Here is a 24,260-nt window from a genome sequence, read left to right as displayed (position 1 = left end):
TCCTTAACAGAATTATATCTCAAATCAACCCTTGCATAGGCAAAGCATAACTCCCTTCCTCTCTCTCCGATTTTGAACTGTTTGCATGCTCTCTTGACATTCAAGTAACATTTTCCCCCATCGGGAGACAAATGTGAGAACAACCATTATTTAAAACAGTTATACAAGTGTTTCTGTCTACATTCAAAAGAGGCCTTTCACCTATTTAAATTGAAAAAGTATTTCCAAAGTACAAGGAGGCCTTGAAAAGTCCCATGTGTACTCTTCACTATATAATTACAAAGATAAGGGATGACACGTTCATTTTGGTAAAACTCCATTAAGCAGGCCTCCAAAGACAGAAAAATCTCTTATTTATGTGGTATTTGCTCTGTCCCAAAGACATGAGACCATGTAGCAAATCTACCCCAGAAAGATTCCATCTAAAATAAGGCAATCAACTGGATTTGCAAATCCTTGTTCTGGTATTGTTACAGCTGGCATTTTATTACCATAACTTAATCACTTCCAAGTACTAGAAACTATTCTGGAAGGAACCCAGGGGTTGTTTAAGAGTACTTTTAGTATTTCTGTTTTAATCAACATCAGTGTCCCTACAAGTGGATTTTCCCTTGAAAAGTGTGTTATAAAGGCAAAAAAAGAGATGGGAAGGAGGTGAGCATTTGGCACATTGATAGTTGGTCAAAGCTGTAACCACTCTCTGCAACTCATCAGGGTCTCTGGAAACAATTCGATACTCCCACCATTATTCACCATTTTATTCCTTATGAGCACAAGCTGCAGAAAAAACTGCTGTCCTCTGAACATAGGTTGTGATTCAGCCTGGCTGCCACAGTGCACTGTTTCAGTCAGGCCTGGCAGAACTGTGCCTCTTGCTATCGGTTGCTGCAGACTGCCAAAAAGGTTGGGCAGCAGCGGGGCACCCCCACAGCCCAAGAGGCACAGTGTGACAGCAACTTCTGCTGCTGCAAGTCACGCACAGCTGTTGCTCAGTCACCCACAGCAGTGACATATGTCATACAACGAGCAGCAGCACTCAGCTGGAATGATTCCAGCTCACGTCTCTACATTTGTGCAAGCATTCCTGTACCACACTGACCTCTCCATCCCTGTGCAAGAAAATAGGTGTTTTAGCCTTCCCTTCCAACACTGCCATGCCCTCCCCAAGAGCAACACTGACTTCATCTGACAGTGCTGCTGCAAAGCGTAGGGAAAGGGAGGGCTCAGCTCTGCCTGGGAACTGCCATGCTGCAGCTCCCTATCTACTGGCCTTGTGCTCTGCTGCGGGGAGGCCAGCCAAGGGCGGCACACAAATCTTGCTGCTTCCCAAGGACAAGGACTACCACTGCCAGCATGGGCTGAATTGCCACTAGTTTTGCAAACAAAGTCCTCTTCAAATGCCAACCTGTGCTAGCCACAACAGTGTTTAAAAAAGGAAACAATAACAAAAAGCCCAGTGTGGCATTGTGGTGACTGAAGGCCAACTTGCAGAGCCCAAGCCATTTGAAGAGCCTTGTTTAACTGGAACACTTGGGTGTGTGAAAGCCATGGGCACAGCCTCATTCACAGCAGTGTGGAAAGGCAGAGGGAGCAGTGCTGAAGCGCTTACCAGGTCATACGCTGCCAGGACCTTTTTCTGCACGTCGGGCACGGTGCCCAGAGGCTCCAGATAAGGAAAGGTGTCCTTCATGCAGAGGGCCACCGAGGGCACGTTGTCGCTGCTGACGAGGCGCGAGGACAGGGTCAGGATGCACTGCTTGAGGCTGGCGATGGGCGGCAGCCCACACAGCTCCTTCACCGACACCATGGCGTTCTGGGCAAGGACACAAACACTTCAGCACGTGTGGCCGCTCTCCACTCAGTCGCCCCTGCCTGCCATCACTTGACAGCCCTTTCCTCTTCTCCCCTCTGATGGGAGACAGTGCTATCCCGCTGTTCACCATCCCCAGGCCCTCCATGGACCATGGGATTCCAGCTCAGACAGGAATTCCCTACCAGCCCCATTCTCTTTCCCGCCAGCTCCAGCTTTCTCCCAGATTCAGGCATCCCAACTCTTCAGCTACTTTGCATTGCAAATCCAGCCCTAACAGGGACAAGTTCTGGTCCCCAGCATATTAAACCACCAGCCTAAAATGCTATTTCTCTTCCCAACTGCTTAGACTCCAATCGCTTTTGATGCTGTAATCACTTTGTTCTCCCATCATTATCCTCCAGCAAGAACAAGTTTGACAGACCTTGCATTTCCCATGGGAAAGGCAAGCAGGAAAAACTCACTTTGTTTTCAGCCTTACATTATCACATCATAAAGAAACACACACACTCTTTCTCCTCCATAGGTCACATGTAAGAAAATCAATACCGGATATACAGGTCAAACGAAACTGACACACCAGGATTTATTTATTTACCAGGTCAGAGGATATACAGCTGACATGCACCCATCACTTCACTTCTTGAGTTGTACAAGAAGTGACCAAGATGCACAAAAACCAAGTAAGATATTATGACAACCCATACCTTGCAAATGTTCCTCCCACAAGTTGGTGAAAAAAAACCCCAATAATTAGACAATGCCTGGCTATGTTCTTTTCATTAATTAAATATGACATGCAGTTCAACCCAAAAACGTGTCTTTACACAGCATTCTCCGTAACATGATCTTTTACTGAACTTTTGCTTGGAAGGCACAGTAATACTGTTTCTGAATCAAATTCAGAGAATTTTCATTTATATATTTCATATAGAGTGCCTGACCTAGACAGAAGGTGGAGTCAGCAGTTCAAACTAGTTACTTTCAAGGCCTGAAGGAAAGGAAAGGCTGGGAAGAGTTTCCCATTCTTAAAAATATGCTGAGACAATTCCTTTGAGAGTGATTTAAAGCTTATGTCATTTTGCAAACTTTTCCAGCTGTCAACATTTCATTGCTTTAGACTCCATCCAGAAAAGTGGGGTCAATGAAGTGCTACATGTTTTTCTCCTGTTTTCGAGAGAAAAAAATGAACTGTTTCTGTATCTTTACCAAGGAGATAGCTACAGCTGATTCCAGCTATTTATTATGGAAAACCCATTGTTTAATGCAACGCAGTTTTGTTTCTAGGCAGTGCCTAAAGCTCAGAATTGAGCTGTCCCTTAATCAATCCCCAGTTGCTCCCACCACAGAAGAGAGCACTGGGGATGCTGTTGTTTGGCTTTGCTGCCGCTTCACATGCTGCCACGCACCAAGGTCCAACCCCAGCCCTTGCTTGTGACAGTGCTGTGCACCTGGGCCCTGATGCCGCTGGCCACAGCAGGCTCTGCTGCATGCAGCAGCATGGACAGGGTGCCAGGGGACCTTCTGAGCCAAGACACGGCACTGGTGTCTGTGCCAGCCCTCAACCAGCCCAGACAAAACAGCTATTCAGCAGGGAGGAAACTGCAATCCAAGTGGCATTCACTGCCTACGTTGAACATCTGCAGCCCTGGGGCAAACAGTGGCAACACACACTCAGGAAAACATGCTGCTCTTTGCACAGTGGGTTTCTTTGGTGTACACAAGATCTTAATGACACATTCACTGACTGCTCCTTGTATTTCACCAAAGAAAATTAAGAGCATAACTCTCACTCAAATAGCAAAACAAAAGCTTGTTGATGCTTTATAGAACCAATGAGGAAATACAGTCTTTGGGACCAGAGGCAGGGGACACTAATGTACCCTCAATTCTGCTTCCTCAGGGAAAAAAATCAACCGGTAAAACACGTTAGGAAAGGGCATTAAAAATCAATGTGTCATTGATTTTTAAAACATTTCTGCCTAATCCTACGTTTGCTTGTTAGTTAGCACCTGTAACTATCAGCCTGCCAATGTCCATTTAAAGGCTGACAGAGCTGTGGGTCTGAAATTTCCCCAGCTTCCACCAGCTTTAGTGAGCCTGCCCTAGCAGCAGCACACACCAGGACTTCACTTCCACACTCGGGCCACACCAACACATACAATGGAAGTCTCATACCTGCATATTTTCTCTCATGTCAGTGGCCTCTCGCAATGGGTGCACTGCCAGCTTGAAGATGTCATCAATAACCTTGAGACCAGTGTTCCTCAGCATGGTGTACTCCCTTGCCTTCTTCCCTATCCTCACTGAGAGGCTACGCTTCTGTGCCTTCCCGCCTCCACTTCGGTTGGTTATTGCAATGTGAACAAAGAGGGTAACGTGCTCCATGATGTCGCCAACAAACGAGCGCAGTGGGATGTGCCTGTATCCGGGCTGTAAGCACTCCAGTGGGATGGTGTACTGTCCTATGAACTCATCCCCAATGTAGTCATCATCCAAAACAACAAAGCGGATCATGGCCAGCTCCGGTAGATTGATCTGGAACTCAAAGCTTTCATCAAAAATAGGGTTATCACTGTTCTGCTGCACAGTTTTAGTTCTTTGTTCGGTGCAGTCTGCAGGAATCCCGTGTATTTCTATGCAGACATAGGGATCTATGACATCCCCTTTTGCACACGCACCCTTGGGCTTTGGAAAATTCTGCCCACTGATAATTTTGACGTGTAGGACCTGTGGGGAGACCCCAGGAACAATGCCCTTGGTATTTGCGCTGAAGTAAGACACCTCGTCACGCATCACTGAGGGCCTGAGAACATACCCGCACCCCCCGTTCTGTAGAAACCAACCAGTGTGTAGGTCCATCATGGGCCCTGGGGTCTGATAGTTCATTGCCACTATCTGGCAACCACAGTTCCAAAAATCTTGAGGATTTAAGTTACTGGAGTCTATCCTCATTGCACTCGGATATACCCTGGACAGAAACTTTTTGTTGTAGTTAACAAAATCTTCAGGGTATTCGTTTGCAATCCGACTGGCTTCTGCCTCACTGAAGGAGCACATTTCCCAATAATTTTGAGATTTCATGGATGTCTCAAAGTCTTTGTACTGGATAGATTTGCAAAGGGACACCAAGTCAGACAACTCCTTGCAGAGCCAGATCAGCTTTGATTCCCTTGAGAAGTCCTCTGAAAGTCTTCGGGATATTTCAGCCTCTTCATCCTCATCTGTGACCTCTCCTTCTAATACATCCTGGTTGCAGGGCAGTTTCTTTCCCTTCACAATGATCTTCATTTTCAGTTTTTCAGGTGATGGGAGGTAGGCTTCTGAGGATAAAGGTGCCTCTGTGTACAGCTTGTTTCCAAAGATTCTTTTCATGTGCTGCACCACCACCTTCTGCTGCTGTACAGAGCAGTGGTTCCCCAAGCACAGAATAAGAGGGTATTCTGAGGCAAAGAAGGCCAATTTGTTTATTACTTCAATGACATTTCGAAAGGCAAGCGGCGATGTCATGTTGTTGCGGTTACAAATAATGGGTTCATTATCTGGGCCATCACAGACGTCCAGTTCAATACTGCGGCAGCTCATCTTCAGAGCTCTGACATAACCATTGATATCAGCCGGCCCTCTGAGCTGGTCTTCTATTAGATATGTATTGTGGGATGCATTGATGTAGTAATGTGACAAAGGCTGTGTCATGTCTTGGACAATTTTTTTGTGCTCTGGGTCAAAAATATCACACTCTGAGGACAGTAAGTATTGAGTAAACCCATCAATGGCAAGAAAACCTTTCAAGCGCCCCTCTTCAGAAAGCTCATACCTGCGTATAATATCTAGACACATTTCTTCTGTTATGTGGGTCACTCCTTGCTCAGCCTCTAAAAACAGCATGAGGTCATTGGCATCCAGGTACTCTTTGTTTTTGGATATCTGCACAAGCAAGAAATACACTTCAGGTCTTGTGCAAAGCTCACTGAACGCTTCACAAAACTCTTCTTTTGTCACTCGTGTTGTCAGTTTCTCTTTGCTTTTCTGAATTTCCTTAAATTTTAATCTAATCTTTGATTCCTTTAAGGTGGGGTTAAGCTTCTTTATTAGTTCCACAGCTGTATCTTCTAACATTATGCCATTGCCATCAACATCTGCTGCTTCAAATACAGCTTTTAACCAGGCAAACCGTGGGGTATTATGGCTGTTTTCCATCAAGTCCAGGGGTTGTTTGCTACGAGAAACTAAGTACCTTAATCCTGATACCCAAATATTGGCCACATCAGCTGAATTGGCAACCAAGTCAAGGGACTCATAGTTCTCACCATGAATTACTGACAGTGCACAGTCCTCAGAAATCTGATCTGCTAGTCCATTATTCCTGAATGTCTCTGTGTTCTTCCCTAGTCTGATTTCTTTTATAGCAGAGATATCAAGCTTGGCTTTGTCCAGATCCTTCTTGGAAGGCTCCCAGCGAAGAGCCTGCAGGTCAGGATCCAGAGTAAAAAAACGGTTATAAATCCGAGAATTTGGACGAACTTTCTTCAATTCACACCCAGCCTGCATAAAGCTGATACAGTCGCTGGCACTGCTTATTTTCTTCTCTGATGGCATGCTGCTGAAGGACACTGTTTTCTTTCTTCCACATTTTTGGTTTGAAGGATCCTGTGGAATAATTACATTTTAAAAAAATTAGCAGTTTTTCTTTGGCCATTCCACAAATGCATAAATAATAGAAAAGGTACATTTATGTAAAGATAATTAATGTTCTTCTGAACCTCAAAACACAACATCTTATTCCTTCCCACGATTCAGTTCCCTACTGAGCTATAAAATATACTGAGATATAAAGCGACTTGACTGACTGCAGCATTAGAGATAGCAAGTTTACATGAGTGACATTTGCAGCTATTAAACTGTCCTCCAGATCTCACCAGCTTGCTACAGCTGTGAGGAGGCAGTACCCAGTTGTGTACGTTATGTCCAGTTTCAAAGCAGATATATCACACTCTCGTCTCCCCACTTGTTTGGAAAAGAAGTTATTCTGGTCATTTCTGTGTACAACAACTACAAAGCACTGCAGGAAAATGGACAGCCAGACAAGAAATCCAAAGCCTTTACCTTTAGGATATATTTTCTAACTCCTCTTGAGAAAATACTCAGCCAGACATGTGATTGTCTTTTCAGTATCAACTACTTCTTGTAAACCCAGCTGCCTACAAAGCTGTCTGTAATGTTAGTGCAGCAACTAAACTTAAACTTTCCCTGCATATTATCAATTCAAAACATCTCACAATAATTATGAAGTATAAATCATTCTTTTCTCTGCATGATTTCCCTCTACCCCATTAGTACGTAAACTACCCAACAGCTACCAAAAATATTTTTAAAGCATCACTTAAGACTGCAATTAATTGTGAAAAACTTGTTAAAATTGCTTTCCCTCCTATTTCCCTAGCCACTAGCAATCCTTCCTTAGTTTTCTGCCTTCTGTTGTTGAAGGGACCTCAGCTGCCTGAATTTTTAATGGAAAAGGAGCCCCAAGGCAAGGAAATGCTGATGCTGGGACTCAGGCCTCCACTCTGCTGCTTCAGGCCCAGACACCAGACCTGCACCAGGCACCAGCTTCCCAACAGCCCCTGGGGATCTGCTCTGAGATGCTGAAACCCAACTCCTAACCCTCTGCAGCCTGGACTTCCCTTCCCTAGCTGGTTCCTCTCAGCTGCAGTTTATCTGCTGCGTCATTCAACCTGCTCGGGCAATACTCCTCTGCAAATCCTGTGAATAAACTCTAGCAGGGCCCTCCATCCAGCCATCTCTGTCCTTTGATGCTCTGCCCTGTCTGAGCAGAACCCTGTGTAGCTCCCCAAGCCACAGAGCATCAGTTCTGGTGCTCACAAGGGTCTCTCCACTCTTCATTTGCATGTCTGTATAGACACTTTCAGCAAATTAGTCAGTATCAATGTTTCTACAGAATTGCTGCTGTCATTCACTCACTTCATTCAATAACATCCAAAATATTTCCAAACCCCCAGGCCCCTAACTACTGAATTTAAAGGCATGGGATCTACTGGGAACAAAATTAAGACCTCTAAACTTCTTATGACAAAGATTTCTCATTAAACCAGTACAGAGACTTATACTGACAAGAATAATTACTCTTGCCATTTATTTAGTACTTATGAGAATGGGTCTCAAAGAAACAGGAAGAAAGTCAATGAAGCAAGTGCCTAAGGTCAGCTACTTTTTAAATTACAGTTTTATGCTAAAATATTCTGTTCCTGCATTAACATACTGTGTCTTAATACGTAGCTTTGGTTATGAACACCTCCAGGCAGTAGATACTAATGAATACAAATGAATGGAGCGAATTACTCCATGGGTTTTAGAAGAGCCTCTTCTTTTTTATTTCCTTATGTTTAGAGGAGCAGTATTTAGATTTAACATTGATGATTAATTAGGATTATTTTCCTCATGTAGTTAGATGTATTAATGGCCTTGGAATCTGCAGTGATTCATTCCTTCATAGGTTCCTCAGGGCCAGACCTGGAAACCTCATCAGAGCAGCCTATCTGATTTATCTACAGGTCTGACATTTTGTCTTAACTAGGGAGGCACAAATGTAATGCAAATACTTTACTTTCTGCAAAAACTAAAAAACATTTATTTTTAGTTCCAAGATGTGTCTTTTGATCAAAGCAAGTTAGGGAATTAATCGGCCATTTTTCAGGTATTCAGCTGGAAAAAAAAAAAAAAACCTAATTGACCTCATGGACAAACAACAAAGGTTTCTTTTTAACACTCAGTCTTAACCCCTCAGGGATTTTGGTGGGGATTAGATTATCCTCTGTGTTGTCTTCACCTTCGTTCATTTTTGACAGCTATTTCTGGTTTTGTACTTAGTGATATGTAAGGAACATCAGAATTGTACAACAGCATTTGTATCAGAGAGGGACTTCCCCGCATCTTTCAATCAATGGAACAGAATTCAAGCCTAATCCACAGACTAATTGCCTACAATTAACAAGATTTAATTATTATTGACAGTGATGGGATTATTTTAATTGATACTAACAATGCCCTCCATCTAATGTAAATACACACAAGCCCCACAAAACTGCAATTGCAAACTGAGGTTACTGCTGCATCAGCTATTCCCCTCTTGGTGTCTCCAGACTAGGAGCAGCCTCAGTCTTTCAAAGTGAGAGCTGTTACTTTAGATATAATGTGAAAGTTTTCATTCATAATTATCACTAAGTTAATTATTCTGATCTTGCAAAAAGTCAAAAGGTATTTCTTAAGTTCCAAAGCTGTTTTCTCAGACTCACAGCCTGGGAACTCACCTTTGCATTAGCACACACTCCTAATGCTTGAATGAGGCACTCTGGATGCTGACACCATGGTTCAGCCAGGCCACACACCTCCAGAGCCCCAGTGACCACCCAGGGGAGCACAGGAGTGTCCTCCCACCACTGGGCCCCCCTCACATCCATGCCTGGAGGGGACTATTTCCATACCCTGTGCCTCCCCACTGATCTTATGCTTGTTCAACTGAGACTCCAGACTTTGTGGTCTAATTTTAGTGTAGCTATTGCTTTCTCCACCTAATCCAATTTCAACAGATTGATCTTCTAAAACAAGACATCCAGCTAAGAATACTGTGCTGCAGTGTCTCCAGTGGCCAAACTGCTGCTCCATTTTACTGGATACTAAGAACAGGAACAAGTACAGTCACCCAGCAAACTAAAAGCTGCCAACATCATATATGGATAGATAGGAAACCTGATTTCTTGTGCTACCTGCCAAGAACATTCCCACTGCAAGTTATCAAAAAACCTCTCCTCAGTCTTCACCCATGCAAGAGTACTTGCTCCTCTTCATTAACCAAAGCAATCAGAAAGCACAATTAGATGCAGCCCTGAATCTTGGAACTGGAAAGCCTATCTTCCTCCAAGATGCTAAGGTCATAAAAATTGATCTTACCTAGGTAACAGGACAGTAACTGGCCTAGGACTGCCCTTTACCCTCAGTCACTTGTAGTGATGGAACTGAATTTATTGTGGCAGTGAAAGATGAAAATGTAACGATGATATTTCCTAAAAAAGATCTACATCAATGTGAAAATGAGGACCTAACTCACAGATTTTCCACTCTAGGATCTTTCCTACCAGGGACAATCATGCTCTTTACAAAACACTCCTCCTGGAAACAAACAAAATCAGTTTGCATGCCATGTGCAAGCATAGAAAGGAAATCTCTGCTTACCTGGGAAACCCTGTGTTTCCAAGGCAAGACACTTTCCACAGTGACCCAAAACTAGGGTTTCCTTCAGTACTTTGGTTATCCCCTATAAGGTGATCTAACAGGATGACTCCATCTCCCTCCTGCTCCTGAACCTGCACAGTATCAATTATACAAAATACCTCAAGACATCAAACACAAGACCACATCAGTATGCACTCAGATTTCAGCGTATGCGCCGCTGCTCTGAAATCATTAAGGACCAAGGAGATATATCTGTGTGCTGGCCTGACTGCATCCTAACATTTTCTCAATGTTTTTAAAGGAAGGATTCAGAGCACCACTCTAAGCACACTCCCAAAATAGGAGAAGCTCTCCTGTTGAACACATCATCCTCGTCAGAGGGACTGGATACATAAACAGTAGGATCACTAAGCCATCAGCAGTTGTGGGAAAACTCCACCCCATTCACCCTGACCTCTGACTGCCCAAACTTCTGCTGTTTAAATCAAAGAGCTAACAGAAATAAATAAGTGGGATTTAAAAAAACAGCTCTCCACCTCATCCCATCCTCTTTGTCAAAACTGTAGGACATAAATTGCCCATTGAAAGTTAGGAACCAGGGCAATAATAAGAACTAGATAGCAAACCTGCACAGAAAGGTGAAGCTCATGAATTATTATTTGTCTGAAATTAAGTTTCCTGAACGCTCTCTAAAGCACTGACAGTCTTCCAGGATTCTGCTAAAGAGGATAAGAAAGGCAAAATCCATCACCTACCCAAAGACCCCAAAAACCCTTAAAGACCTGCAGGGTTCTTGTGAAAGGATGTGAAATTCAGTAATAATCCTGAGAGATAAACTCTTTCAATGTGATTAAGAGCTATTTCCCCAAAAAACAATTCACATTTTCACCAGTTTGATTCTAATCTTTGACATTTCTCTGAACCTAGCACTAAGAATCAGTAACAGACAGCTTAGTCTCCTCACAAATAGACTGTAGTAAACAGTCCTAAAAGCTGTCTGCTCTGGAAATTCCAGGTGATCCAGTTAACTGGCGAACTGATGACTTGATTTTCTGTTTTCTAGGAGAAACTAATTAACTCTACAGGATAATCTTGGGGGGCATACTTTTAGAAATTTCAGTTATACAAAGACAGAATCAGAGTCTCTGAAAACCTTAAGGCTTTCTGTACTTGTGGTGGAAAATGTACCTTTGAAGAGAAAGTAAAGAAGCCAGTGAGTCACTACTGGCACTCAAAGCACTGCGTAGCAGGTTGACAAATGACAGAGTAATTTTTCTAGAATTAAGTATGCCAGAGCAGGGAAGATTTATAAAAACCATCCAAAAAACCACAAAGTCAAAGCCTGGGCCAGGGCTGCAACTGGATCTCATACACAGCCTGTGAGGCTCAGTCCATTTGATCAGATGTAGATCAAAGCTTGAACCCACAGTACCAGCACATTATTAGAGCAGTAGAAATGATAACTGGAAACCAGTATTCATACTTAGCACACAAAGCTTTCTTCTGTGAATCTCAGCCATGTTCTGACCATCCTCAGAGAGTATCCTTGGATTGCCCATTGTGCAGATTTAATCAACTCTTCTCACAGTCCCTGCTATCACACCAAATTAAGGAGCTAAACTGCCTCTAATCTTTCTTGGCAAGGCCTATAGGATCTAAGCATCAGGTACATACCCAGTGTGACAACTCACATGTCAACAAAGAAAAGGCTGCCTACTCAAAATTCATTCAGGCTGACAACTCATGGCACAAAGCAGCTACCTTCACACAGGGGCTGAACAGCCAAAGCACCTTATCCCTGCTGCAGGCAGCTATGGGGATGCTGCCAGTCACACTTGCGCTAACACACAGCTCAGAAGATGGCAAGGGCAATGTTACTGCTGTGAGATCAACCTTGGTAGCCCCCTTCAAGGCAAAATTCCTACTAATTCAGGTATTTGTGCACGTGGGGAACAAAAACCAGATCAAAAATTTAACACACACACTGTTAAAAGCTGAGCTACACATGTAATGGAACAAATGGAAAACTTAAGGCCAACCAAAAATACAAGATGAACACATACAAGAGAAACAGTTTCATAACACAGTGTCCAACAACTCTCCAAATACCAAAATAGTCCCACTGGCATGTCTGCAAAGCCAGTGAGTTGTCACTAACCAGCAGCTTAACTCAAGCACAAGCTCCACACAGAAGCCTCAGCACTACCACAGTTCATAGAGAGCAAGGACTGAGGGAGATCATACCCAGGAAAGAAAAGTGTCCTGGGGAACTGTGAGTGATATCTGTATTTACAGCAGGCTTCCTCAGCTCCCCAGGATTTCCAGGACACTGGGTATGGGCACTGGGCTCTCACCAAGACCCATAATAATAACTACGGTCAGCTTCTCGTGAAAAAAGTCACCCTGCAAAATGGGCACAGTGCAAGGGCAGGAAAACTGAGTGAAGAAAATAGTCCCCATGGAGAAGATCAAGAGGAGGCAAGACTGTAATGGCTTGTCTGATTTCCTCTTTTGCTCCATTACTAAAAAACACTTTCAAGTACTGTTGTGTAAGACTGGAAGGCGATACAAAAGAATGTCTGGAGCAGATCTTCAGGAAAAACACCTGAACCAAAATGATTTGCTGTTTAAGAAATGCTTTGTTGTATACTTGTTTTTTTAATTTTCTTTTTTAAATTAGTAGCACTACCAAATTTATTCCATTTTACCTTGAAGAAGATTTACCTTTGCTGTTTAAATGACAAATTAGAGCAAAATAATAAACCAGCAGCACATAAAGACTCCATCTGGAAATGCTTTTTGGAAATGAAAAGCACACAATGCAAGGAGGGTTTATTTTCTGGCATGATACCATGATGAGTTACCACTTTTCCCTTCTTTTTTAGAAGTAGGGCCATGAAGCCAAGGTTGAAAAACTTCCAAGAGCACAAAAGATGAGAGCCTGCAATGAGACTACCACTTTCCAGAGCTTTCTGCCATTGCTGTTGAAGGGTCATCCAACTGGTTTCCATCAGAGCAAATAGCTCTGCCTTTATGCATTAAGCAACATCTACAGAGAGAAACAGCTTCCTGTATGACACTTCAATGCATACACACAATGTCTCCATATAAGCCTACAGAGGACACCACCTGATGAAGATTTTTCATGGATAATGTCCATTCTCCCTGTAGAAAAAGCCCCTTCACTAAGGACACCCCAAGTGCCAGATCTACTTTCAGCTGGAAGGAGGCTTATAGTTGGTAAGGGACTGACCCAGCTCATTGGGGTGTAATGTCTCCAACCACTACTACTCCCAAATATTCTGCTATTTTCAAGTGCTTGGGTTGCTTACAGGCTCTAATCCTTCCTAGTGCAATGATGATTGGACTCATCGTCCTGCAAGGAATATAAAGCTGAGAAAAACAGAAAGACGCTTTCTGTCTTCAAGCAGAAGTAGCAACATCAAGGTCTGGAAAAGGGGATCTCAGCTGCAGCATTCCCAAGAGAACTCCATTGTACAAAGTTGTTATCCTCATTCTGTAACAGAACCTGAGACAAAAATTAAGAGAATAAGAGAATGCCAGTAGCAACTCAGAAGGAAAAGCCAAATAAGTTTAGAAAGACCTGGGTAAGGAAAAACATGCCCAAGTGGTATTTCCCTTCATTAAATCTCTAAATACTTAACTGGCACTGCATCTATGAGTGGGTAATTTTCACTGTCAAAATAATGGAAAAGCTGCAAAAAGATTTGATTAAGAATAAAAATATTATTAATATTACCTATTTCCAACATTATGGAAAACAGAACTTGTCAGACTAACCTGATATCTGTGCTTTTATGATATAAAAAGTTTTGATGATACACATAAAGTTACTGTAATAGACTCTAATGTATTATGGTTTTTGCAATGTAGTTAACCCGGTAGTGAATGACATTCTGATTAAGAAGATACAGCAATAAAAATAAACTCGGAAGACATTAAATTAATCAAACACAAGATAAATGATAACTTTCAAATACAACAGTAAATGTGAAACACTTATCATGAAGAAATGTTTCAAATGGGATCCTGCAGGGACCCATTCTTTATCCCAGTGCTATTTAGAATTTTTAGAGTGACCTAGAAGAAAGCATAAAATCAATACACATGGAGTCTGGAGATGATACAAAGCCAAGTTTCAACAGTGATGAATAACAGAATGTGAGTCAGCAGTCAAAAGACTGCTTGACAGGCAATACATAAAAAAATAAGTATCTTCCAATAAGGAGCAAAATACAAGGTCATAATTCTAAAAACACAAGGGCCAGTCCCTATTTACAGGACTCTGACACAGGAGAATAACTTTGGGTAAAAAAATTCAACTGTTTTATCATGGATGATCAGCACAGAATATAACAGAAAGATCACACACAAAACAGTATACTTGGTTGTATAAATATAGTATCTACTCAGGATAGAAAAGTCCTAATATTGTTGTATTTGTCCATCATGTTTCTCAGTTTAGAAACTACCTTGAAAATTGGGAAGCTCACAAGTGCCACAAGAACCAGGAAGATTTTGGAAAACACATTCAAGTAAGGGATTACAGATTCTTTTAGTGTAATACATATATTGTCTGTATTGATAATTATTGTATTAGCATTAATAAAAATGTGCATGATTATAAGGAAAAAACTTAACAGACACCCCGTGCCCTAATTAAGGGATATCTGAGCACTTTTATTCAAAATGTAATGATATCAATTGAGTAGTTTAATTAAACCCTTAATCGATGTACTTTAAGAAGTCCTTCAAATTACATTTCCTTATGGATCTCCTAGAAATTCAAAATATGGATTAATGTTGGCATAGATTTTAGATCACAGAATATTCTGAGCTAGAAGGGATCCACAAGATCCCTTGTGATTATGAAGATGATTATATAAATATTATGTGAAGATCAGCACTATTGAGTGATACATTCTTTTAAATCCTGGAAATTGACACATTCAAAATCAAGCCAAGACTCTAAAAAATAAAAGCAAAACTGACAATGGTCATAATGTGCCAAGGATGCTGGAGAGTCTTCATCACTTTTTCATCAGCACCTGACTCCTTCCAAAAGGACATCCCAAAAGATCAAACAGGATTTTATTTAAGCCCTATTTAATAGGGAGCAGACCAGACTTCAGTGCTATTTTTTGGCCTGATTATTTGGGTATTAACTCAAAAATTAAATCCAGTGTTTTTCCAAGAGAAAACAGTTGAATGGGACTGTGCTTTCTGGTCTGATATCATGGCACCGGAGATTACCAAGCACTGGGGGCCCAAAATAGGGTGACCAATTTAATTTCATTCTGAATCTTACAGCAGTCCTCCAGGAATAAAATGTGTAATCCAATAAGCCACACAAATCTCTATAGGCTAATCACATTATTTTAAACCCTTTTTAATCAACTTAAATTATTTCTTCATTAATCACATTTATGCCAATTCAGATCAGCCCCTATACCTAAAATTAGCTATGAAGTTACAAAAATCAATAAAATTAGGTAATTAAACTGGTTTAATGGGATTTTTTTAAAATTCCAATTGTCAGTCATAACTGAATTATTAAATAGGTTGAGATAAAATACATAAAGCTGAATATGAAGTATATGGGCAAGACAGGGCAGTGTTTTATCTGACCTATAATGCACAGGTCCCTGCACAGTCCTGGCACTGCACAGCTCACCCATGTGCATGGAGGCAGCACTGTCCCCTTTGTGATTTATTAACCCTCATACGGACACCTTGTCAACAAGCTCCATCACAAGGCAAGGATCAGGGAAAGCTTTCTGATTGCTCCTCTACAATATAGGCACTGCAATATGGCTGTATTTAACCACAGGCTCAAAAATTCCCCATGTATTTTTTACTTTTATTTTTATTTTACTCCCCACCTACAGCTTTTTAGCTTTGCATCTATGGGCACGGTGCATACCAGACATTCCCCTTCAGCACCCCTGGGCTGAAAAGCAAGATTTACACATAAATCCTGCCTTCTGGTATCAGAGGAGTTTCAAGGCATGAAATGTGCTCCTACAGTGCTAAAGGAGTTGGCAGGGCAGAAAACAACGTACAAGTGAAACAATTATTTCAGTGGCACACTTAGCAACGGTATGACAAATTAAACATCTCCCTTACAAGCAAAACACAGATTTCTCCATTAATAGAAAGGAAAGAAGGATTCAAGAAACAGCTGTGGTAGCCTCATTAAATCATATTATGTGACTCTCGTAAGTAGGCATATTCCAAATTTTTACCAAACTGAATGTTTTCATTGCTCATCAAAATAAGCAGTAAATTAGGCAGGTTACAAGCACCTTGATAAGCTGCAAACTGCAGCATCATAAACATCCAATTTATTTAAAGAATAACTCATTTGCTATGGAGATGTGCTACAATTTTTAATTGCATTCCTTCAAAATTATCCATCTTCAAGGGCAAAACTCTTCTATTTCCCAGAGCCCATATCTTAGGGAGAAAAAAATCCAATTGCTTATTTGGTTTAGGATTTTTTAACAAATAAAGGAATGCAATTATAATGTAGCTTTATCCTGGTCATATAAATATATTTGCTGAATAATCATAAATCTTTTATCTTAGAATTAAACTGTATGCATTCCTGAGTATTACAATCCCTTGGGTTTTATACTGAATTTTTGCAGTTTAAGTATATCACCAGCCTGGTGTAATTGCTTCCATCCAGTTAATATTTAATTTTATGAACTAGTGGCTATAGGGGTTTTAGAAAAAAAATGAACTCTAACCACTGCATAACTACACTTCAGCTGTAACATAACTTAGTACTTATGTAGAGAAAGTAACACCTCAAATCTCCAATAGTTTTGTACACTTGCAACATTAAGAAAATGTTGAGCAAGAAGAAAAATGTTGGATTTGCAGCCAGAAGAGTGGGAACCTCCTGGCTTCTAGTTCAGCTCAGAAGCCCAGGAACACTCTGAGGAAGCACTATCTGCTCTGGATTTGTCTCATGGTTTCCACAAGACTCAAATATGTTTCTGATGCACAAATCTCAGCACCTTCGGTGAAAAGGCAGCTTGTGCCAGGGTCTTCACCCACCCCCTCACCAGGGGGGACACATGGCAGAAAAAGGGTGTCCAGCACTGGGGGCAGGAGCAGCTGGGCTGGCGTTTGGAGAAGCTTTTTGTTTTAAGAGGTCCAAGTTTGGTATTTGCCTTCTCAAGGACAGAAAGCCACAAGCCCCACTGCTAAACCACAAGCTTCCCTTATCTCGCACAGTTGTCACCAACACCAACACTGCCCAGTGCAATCTGAGAGGGCACTCAAGGACAGTTAAACACTGGCCACAGTTCTGTGAGTGTGAACAAGTGGTAGCAGAAGAGTGACATAAGTGAGCACTGGGAACCACTTCTGCATAGACAAAAATCAGCTCAGAACTCACAGTTCATTCAATGGGTCCTGTAAAATAGATGATGACTTGCAACAACTGTGTGATTCAGTTGTTGCTCATTTTAAGCTTTAATCTTACAAACACTTACACACAGTTAGTCCCCACCGTCACACTGTTCATTTGTCAATATTGTATTTAGATTAAAATAGCAGTGACTGTGCATTTGTTCATCCAACAGCTCCTCAAATCCTTTTTAAACCCCAGTGCTCTGGCTTTTTGAGACTTTCAAAGGTAATCCCTCCCAGCAGAGAAAAAGAGTCTAAATTTAATGGTGTTTTTTACAAAAGCAGGTACAGTGAAAAGACAAATGTTGAGAAAAAGTCAGCTTCTTCTTGAATTATCAACTCCTTTCCTTCTTTCTTGTTATTTTTCATCAGTTCCTTTAGTTGGATGTATGAGCAATGAATGCTCCCAAGCACATACACTTTTCCCCTTTATTTATTTGGAGCAATATCTCTATTCAGCTGCAGGACTTGCTAACTCTTGGAAAGAAGAGGCCAGAGGGAAGCAAGAAAGCACCCTGGAGGAAACCAGCAGCAGTGAGTCCCTGGACACAGGGGAGCACACCCATTCTCAGGCTGGACTGCTCCAAACCCAGCACACCTGGGAGAGGGCAATGCCAGAGCTGCATTTTTACAGATTATTAGTTTTTCCTAGTTGGTTGCCTCAGGAAAATAATATTGCTGTAAATAGACTGCTTAAGATTTTTTTTTTTGTGTCTGTCTTTAAATGGAATACTAAAAAAGGACAAAAATAGAAAAATATAGAAATCACCTGCTTTGCTTGTCAGCTTTCCATTTCAAAGCTCTTGATGAAATTTCTCATCTTAGCCCTAAAGCAAAGCTTTATGCAATGAAGGGACAACATATTTTATATCTGTTTAATTATAATAATGAAGACTTTGGTAATGCATTTAGAAGAACTACAGTCTAATCAGGGCTGTAACCAGAGAATTGCTTTGTTATATCCAGGAGAATTTGTCCATCTTAATTAAGTCTCCTCTCTTAGACACAGAACACAGGGGCTCTTTCATCTGAACTACCTTATGTAATTGCAGAACAGCTCTACTTGCTGCATACAGCATGCATGGTTTGCAGTGCAGTTTCTAACACTATCATCATGTTTCCTAAAGCAACAGCAAAAACATAGAAAAGAAAGAAAACAGCCTAGACAATGTCCTTGGATATGGTAAATGGTATGCACATACTTCTGTCTTGTAGTTCAGCAGAGGCTGCAGTAAAATATGAATGCCCTAATGCTCACATTGATCCAAATCACACTGAATTCCCTTAGTTCACACAAGGCAATTGTTGTTTATTTAGCTCAACTTAATGAATGCAGAATCTAGCCCACAGGAGCAATGTATAAGATCTGTGGAAGTCCCATTCTTAACTGTACCATTTTTTCTGGATATACTATTTTAAGGCATCTTTGGAGTCAGGAGAAAAGTACAAAAACACTGTAACAGTACCAGATATTTTACACACAGAGTAACAAAAAATTAAATATTTTTTGAACTACCATAGACACTAAACTCCATACCTTATTAATTTCAGTGGGATTTGTCACTGCTGTTTTCTCACTTTGCATCAATATTGAAGCTTATTAAAAATATGTTCCTCCTTATGCCTATACATAAGCCAAACCAATTTCTTTTCTTTCCCATAGGGTGTTTTCATCTAGGATCATTAGTAACAAAGAGAAAAATAATCAACTCTTGGTAAAGCAGTAAAGTGGCAAACGTGTTTCTTAACTGTGTACTCTGGGAAATAATACATTTCTAACTCACTTTGCAAAGACAATTAAAAGTGACACATGACCTGTCACTGAGTTGCTCAGCTACTAGGTAAAGTGAGGCACATCAGATACTCTGTAATTGCTAAATTACCCTGTTGATCAAAGAACACTCTGGTAGCTCAGCAAACTGAAATAGCACTACTGCCCTCATATAAAAGGAATGTTCTACCCTGCAACCATTTGCTGGTATTTTAAAACTCAAACACTGATTTCAGAGCTCCAAGTGAAATGTGTAACTCAACAAGCACTGCACTGTGCACCACCACAGCAATACAGAGATTTTGGTTGTAAAGTTGGTATAACCCCACCTCAATCTGTGGTTCCTTCCTAAACTCTCACAGAAAACTCTTTTCTCCTATTAATAAAAATGTTCCCAAAATAAACTCAGGTGCACTTTCACTGGGAAAGTGTACGAAACTATGAAAACTACACCATCCAGAAATCACCCAAAATACTAAATTACAAAGGAGAAATTTTGAAGGGGTCTGAATATATCCTTTGATTTCAGCGTCAACATGGTTATCTGAATTGGGAGAAGTGATATAACTAAACCTGTGAAGAACTGAAGGGAACTTTTAGAGTATTAACTAAGCTGGGTTGTTACCTCCCACAGTTTAGAGTTTATTTTTAGTGACAAAAGTATCATAAAGGTATCATTCTGGACACCTTTATGTGAAGCTTGGAGCTTCCTCTTTCTCTGCTGCCTGGAAATACAGGGCCTGAAATCAAATTCTGAAATCCAACAGGCAACTACACAAGAGTGTGTATGAAGTAGGTTTTCCTTGCATCCTGTTTCTGAAAAACTCAAGTACATATGTCCCATATATTGTACACAGAGTCAGAGGTACTTACAACCACTGAAGCTACAGATCTGACTCCAGAGTGATATCCACATAAGCACAAGCTCCATTGCTTCGTTTTGCATGAAGCATGGATCTGATGATACATCCCCAGCTCTTGCTGAGTCAATGAAGCATTTAAACACAGATCTACTGTATTCAGTGAAACTTAAGAGATATTTTAGTGCTTTGCTGATCTCTGAGGCATCCACAACCATGCAGGAAACAGAAGGCAGACATGCTGTGAATGCTGCTGACATGTTGTAATACTGAGCCACAAAACCACCCCTCTGTTTTCAGAGACTGCTCGAGCTCTGTATCAAACCTACATGTTTTGTGAATCATATCTTCATGGTAGGAAAGGAGCAGCATGCAGCAGAAATAAGTTAAACAGTTGTCTTGGTAAAATAAAATGTTTCTTTGCAGAAAAGACACCACACATCATTCCCAAGTGTTTTTTCAACATGATTGCTTGGAATATCTTCCAGAAAAAAGACAGACCTCATACCTGAAAAACAACCCTTTTCATTTCTGATCATAAAGATAATCTGAGGGCAGGCAGGAGACATGGACTTGAAGCCTCTTAACCTGAACCATATACCTTTCACTATGAGTTCCCCAATAATTAAGGTACAATAAATGGCTCAGTTTGGATAATACTGTATGCTGGTTTCTTATAAGTTTCATGGTAATTGTTTTTCCTTCTTGTATTTGAGAGCTCTTACTCACATAATACCAGAAAACATACACAAAAGTGCCTCACTACTTCTGCCATTTCCTTTTTAAAGACTTTTACAGTGATGACATGAGAAAATGTTACTTCTGCAGACCTTGTGCAGAGCTGCTGCACAAACCCAAATCCAGGTTCCAAAGCAGTCCGTTATGCACAGCCTCACCATTAAAACTGCACGTTGCCCATAGCTTAATCACAATTTTCAGAGACAGAAAATGTCTCAAGTTGATCAGATGCAGGTGTTTATTCTACTGGGAAAAATGGGACTTAAGGCCTGGAAAATTATCTTGTGTTTTCTATTTAAGCCTTTGCAAAGAGACAATGTTTGGCAAATAGATGCATTTTAAATACACATCCTGGACATGTTTATACTCCATTTGTGACTAACACAAGGAATTGAGAGTAAAGCTGTGCTGAGTCCTGTGGCTTGAGACAGGGTACATGGGCATGATCACACAGGCACACCAGCACCGGCGTGCAGCTGTGTAAGAACACATCACACACTGACACACAGCTAAGACAGAGCCATGAAGGGATTCCACCAACACTCTCCAAATGCAACCTGCACAACAGTTATGCAGGTTATGTTATGTCATGTTCTGAGGCATTGCAAGAGCAAACATTTTCTCCACACAAATCTCTCCTTGAAGCCTAGAGGGCAACAGCATCTTGCAGGGATGATTACACAGCATCCAGAAAGAGACAGAAGCAGAACAGGCAAAGAACTCTATCAGAGAGAAACTCGGAAAACCAGCACAAAGCTTTTCTCTCTATAATTATCTTGGTAGAATAATGGCAGAATTATACAAAAAGAACAACTAGAGCCCCTTCCAGCAAACACTGCTACTGCCTGGATTAATCAGACAGAGCTGTTCCTGAAACTGATACATAAATTGACATTAGTTCAGTCTGCATGTATAATACCAATTCAATCTCATTTTTCATACCAAATTATGTTGGATTTTAATTAAAATCTTTTAACTGAAAATTAAAATGTCAGTGGTGATGCACAGATGCCGCTGAAACAATTTATCTTCTCCCTAATGCACATAAAACAAAAAATAAGAAGAAACACCTAAGAGCAAGAGTTTGAAGCAATAGCAGCAGCTTCTCAGCCAGCAGCAGGGATTAGCACCACAGAACTAAGTTTGAGGGGTCTATTTTCTTTCTAAACTCACCTTTCACTGCCAGTAACATGCCAGCAGGATCGGGGACAGCCCAGCTGAACCCTATTAGTCAAATTGCAGGAAAACAAAAGCAAATAGCTCCTAAATGCAGTATAGCAGTAATAATACATGACTCAGGAAACTCCAAACAGCTTTTTCACTCACCAAGCCAAAAATGGCCCCTTAGCAAAACAGAAGCCTTGAACTCCACTAGCAACCCACACAAACACACACAGTGTGTGCTCATCTGCCTCAGCTTCCCTCAGCATTTGGGTGGGACTCAAATGCAGGGGCTGAACACCACCTTCCACCGCCCCAAAAACATTCACCAGGGGAGAAGTGATAACAGGGGAGCCATGCAGTGCAACACCCATTTTCCACAGCCATTTTTTGGACCTACTCCTAACTTCAAACTCACAACGATTTAAATCAGACTGTTCAATCTGCACATCCACAGGATCTCTGTCATGAAGTGAGACCTGCAGCTCTTCTCTCTAGAGCTATGATTTCTGATGTTTCCAGAGGTTCATCTGTTTGGTTCAAAGAAGTAAAAATAATTAATGTTGTCCTCCTCAAACTAGTCACCAGCTTCAGCCTGAATTTCTAAATGCACACATGTTTTGGGCCCAGCACCATACACAACCAGGCTCTACTGATGCTGCTGGTCATTTGTTGAAACACTTTCTCTGAATCCACAAATAAAGCCCATTCCATGACTTAATTTCATTTTCTAGCTATGAAATAAATAAGAGAGACAATGAAATGTTGCATATTGCAATGAACAGTGAGTGGGGAGCCCTTAAGGAGAGTGGGAATATAAACAAAAATAAAGGCATGAGTCACAGAGTTCAAGTCAAAGAAAAAAAAAGGAAAAAGACCAGTGAGAATAGCAATACACAAAGAGGGTGAAAAAATTAGAAACAAAGGACAGAAGAAATAAACAGGGGCCCATGTAGAAGTGGCTGTCAGGCATCAGCAGCACACTTCAGAAGGGGACAAGATAGAGCTTTTGACACCTCGCTCAGTTCAGCTTTCCATCCTCATTAAAAAAGCATCTGAAAAAGAAAACCTTGGTTCTCCTGAGAGCACATTTCCTTGTCAACAAATGTTACTGACAGTTGCACTATTGACGTCAATAAAAGGAGGGTACTTTAATCACTACAGCTAGTTTTGGGTTGCTGATTTGATGGTGAGCTGCTGCTCCAGCTGCTAATGGTTTGAGCCTAATTTTGTGACAATCTGACTATATTCATCCTTAGCTTCCTTGCTGCAGAGGTATCTAACATCACTCTACCTGTCAGGTCCTGGGAACTGAAAATGATTTCTCTACAGTATTAAAACAGCTGAAAAAAGAAAATGGATATTACTACTGGGCAGCACCAGCACTGATGTTTGAAAAAAATATGGCAGTTCCACAGAGCTGAATTACATTACATATTTGCACAGGGCAATTTGTACAGGAAATACTCTTCTCCTTAAATGAGTCTTGCTCAGATCAGTCTGGGAAAAAAAAAAAAAAAGAATAGAGGTCAGAATGGGAGAAAAGCCAGACTGATCTTTTCATCTGCCTGCAGAGCACCAGCACACCCCCAAGCAGCCCTGCACAGCTAAGACTGGGGATGCAGAAGGCAATCAGCAGTTCTTATCCTTAAGACTAAAGGTCAAACTGAACCAAGGCTCCAGTGGCAGCAGAGGCACCAGTGAATGCCCAAAGGCAGAGACGCACTGGGTAGCCAGAGACACTCAGTGTGTCACCGCTTTACCAGCAGGGGCTCTGCCCTAACTTGTCAACAACAAAAGCATTTTGTGCATGACTGTTTCCAAGGGTTTCCTTCTGCTTGTCCTTTGCAGACCCGAGGCAGGTTGGCCAGCTGGGTAAGCCCATAAGCCGGCACAGAGGCAGCAAATGCCTGTGACATGCAAGACACCCCCCACTCATGCGTGCACATGGTGACTCACAGCATCCATTTCAGATGCCAAAACTGTTTAATAAACTACTAGTAGGCTTGAGGCTTGAAATTTCACAGGGATGTTTAGACTGAGAGCTTATACAGTGACAAACTTCTGGCTTTGAAAAAGGCTGTTAAAACCTATCTTTGGTCGTTTACACATCCTCTCCTAGTGCGAGACCTGCCATCTGCCTACTGTGATTTGCCAGTTACGCTGCCGTATCCGCAGGCACCGCGCTGCTAAAACACACAGGCAAAAACCTCTCTTGGTGTTCTTA

At 41.4% G+C, this 24,260-nt stretch overlaps 1 protein-coding gene across 1 annotated transcript in view; it reads right to left on the bottom strand.

Annotated features, from left to right (window-relative positions):
• PLCL1 (phospholipase C like 1 (inactive)) overlaps positions 1–24,260 on the bottom strand; it is a 180,912-nt gene that overhangs the window by 33,348 nt on the left and 123,304 nt on the right. Inside the window, exons 2-3 of the mRNA XM_059475986.1 lie at positions 3,989–6,460; positions 1,610–1,813 (exon numbers count right to left, since the gene is read on the bottom strand). Coding sequence (XP_059331969.1) covers positions 1,610–1,813; positions 3,989–6,460 — 2,676 coding nt within the window. The remainder of the gene's footprint in view (positions 1–1,609; positions 1,814–3,988; positions 6,461–24,260) is intronic.

Source organism: Ammospiza nelsoni, chromosome 7, assembly GCF_027579445.1.
Source record: "Ammospiza nelsoni isolate bAmmNel1 chromosome 7, bAmmNel1.pri, whole genome shotgun sequence".
NCBI lineage: Eukaryota > Metazoa > Chordata > Aves > Passeriformes > Passerellidae > Ammospiza > Ammospiza nelsoni.
The sequence above is the reverse complement of the archived record's forward strand: the minus strand, read 5'-3'. Positions and strand labels throughout refer to the sequence as shown.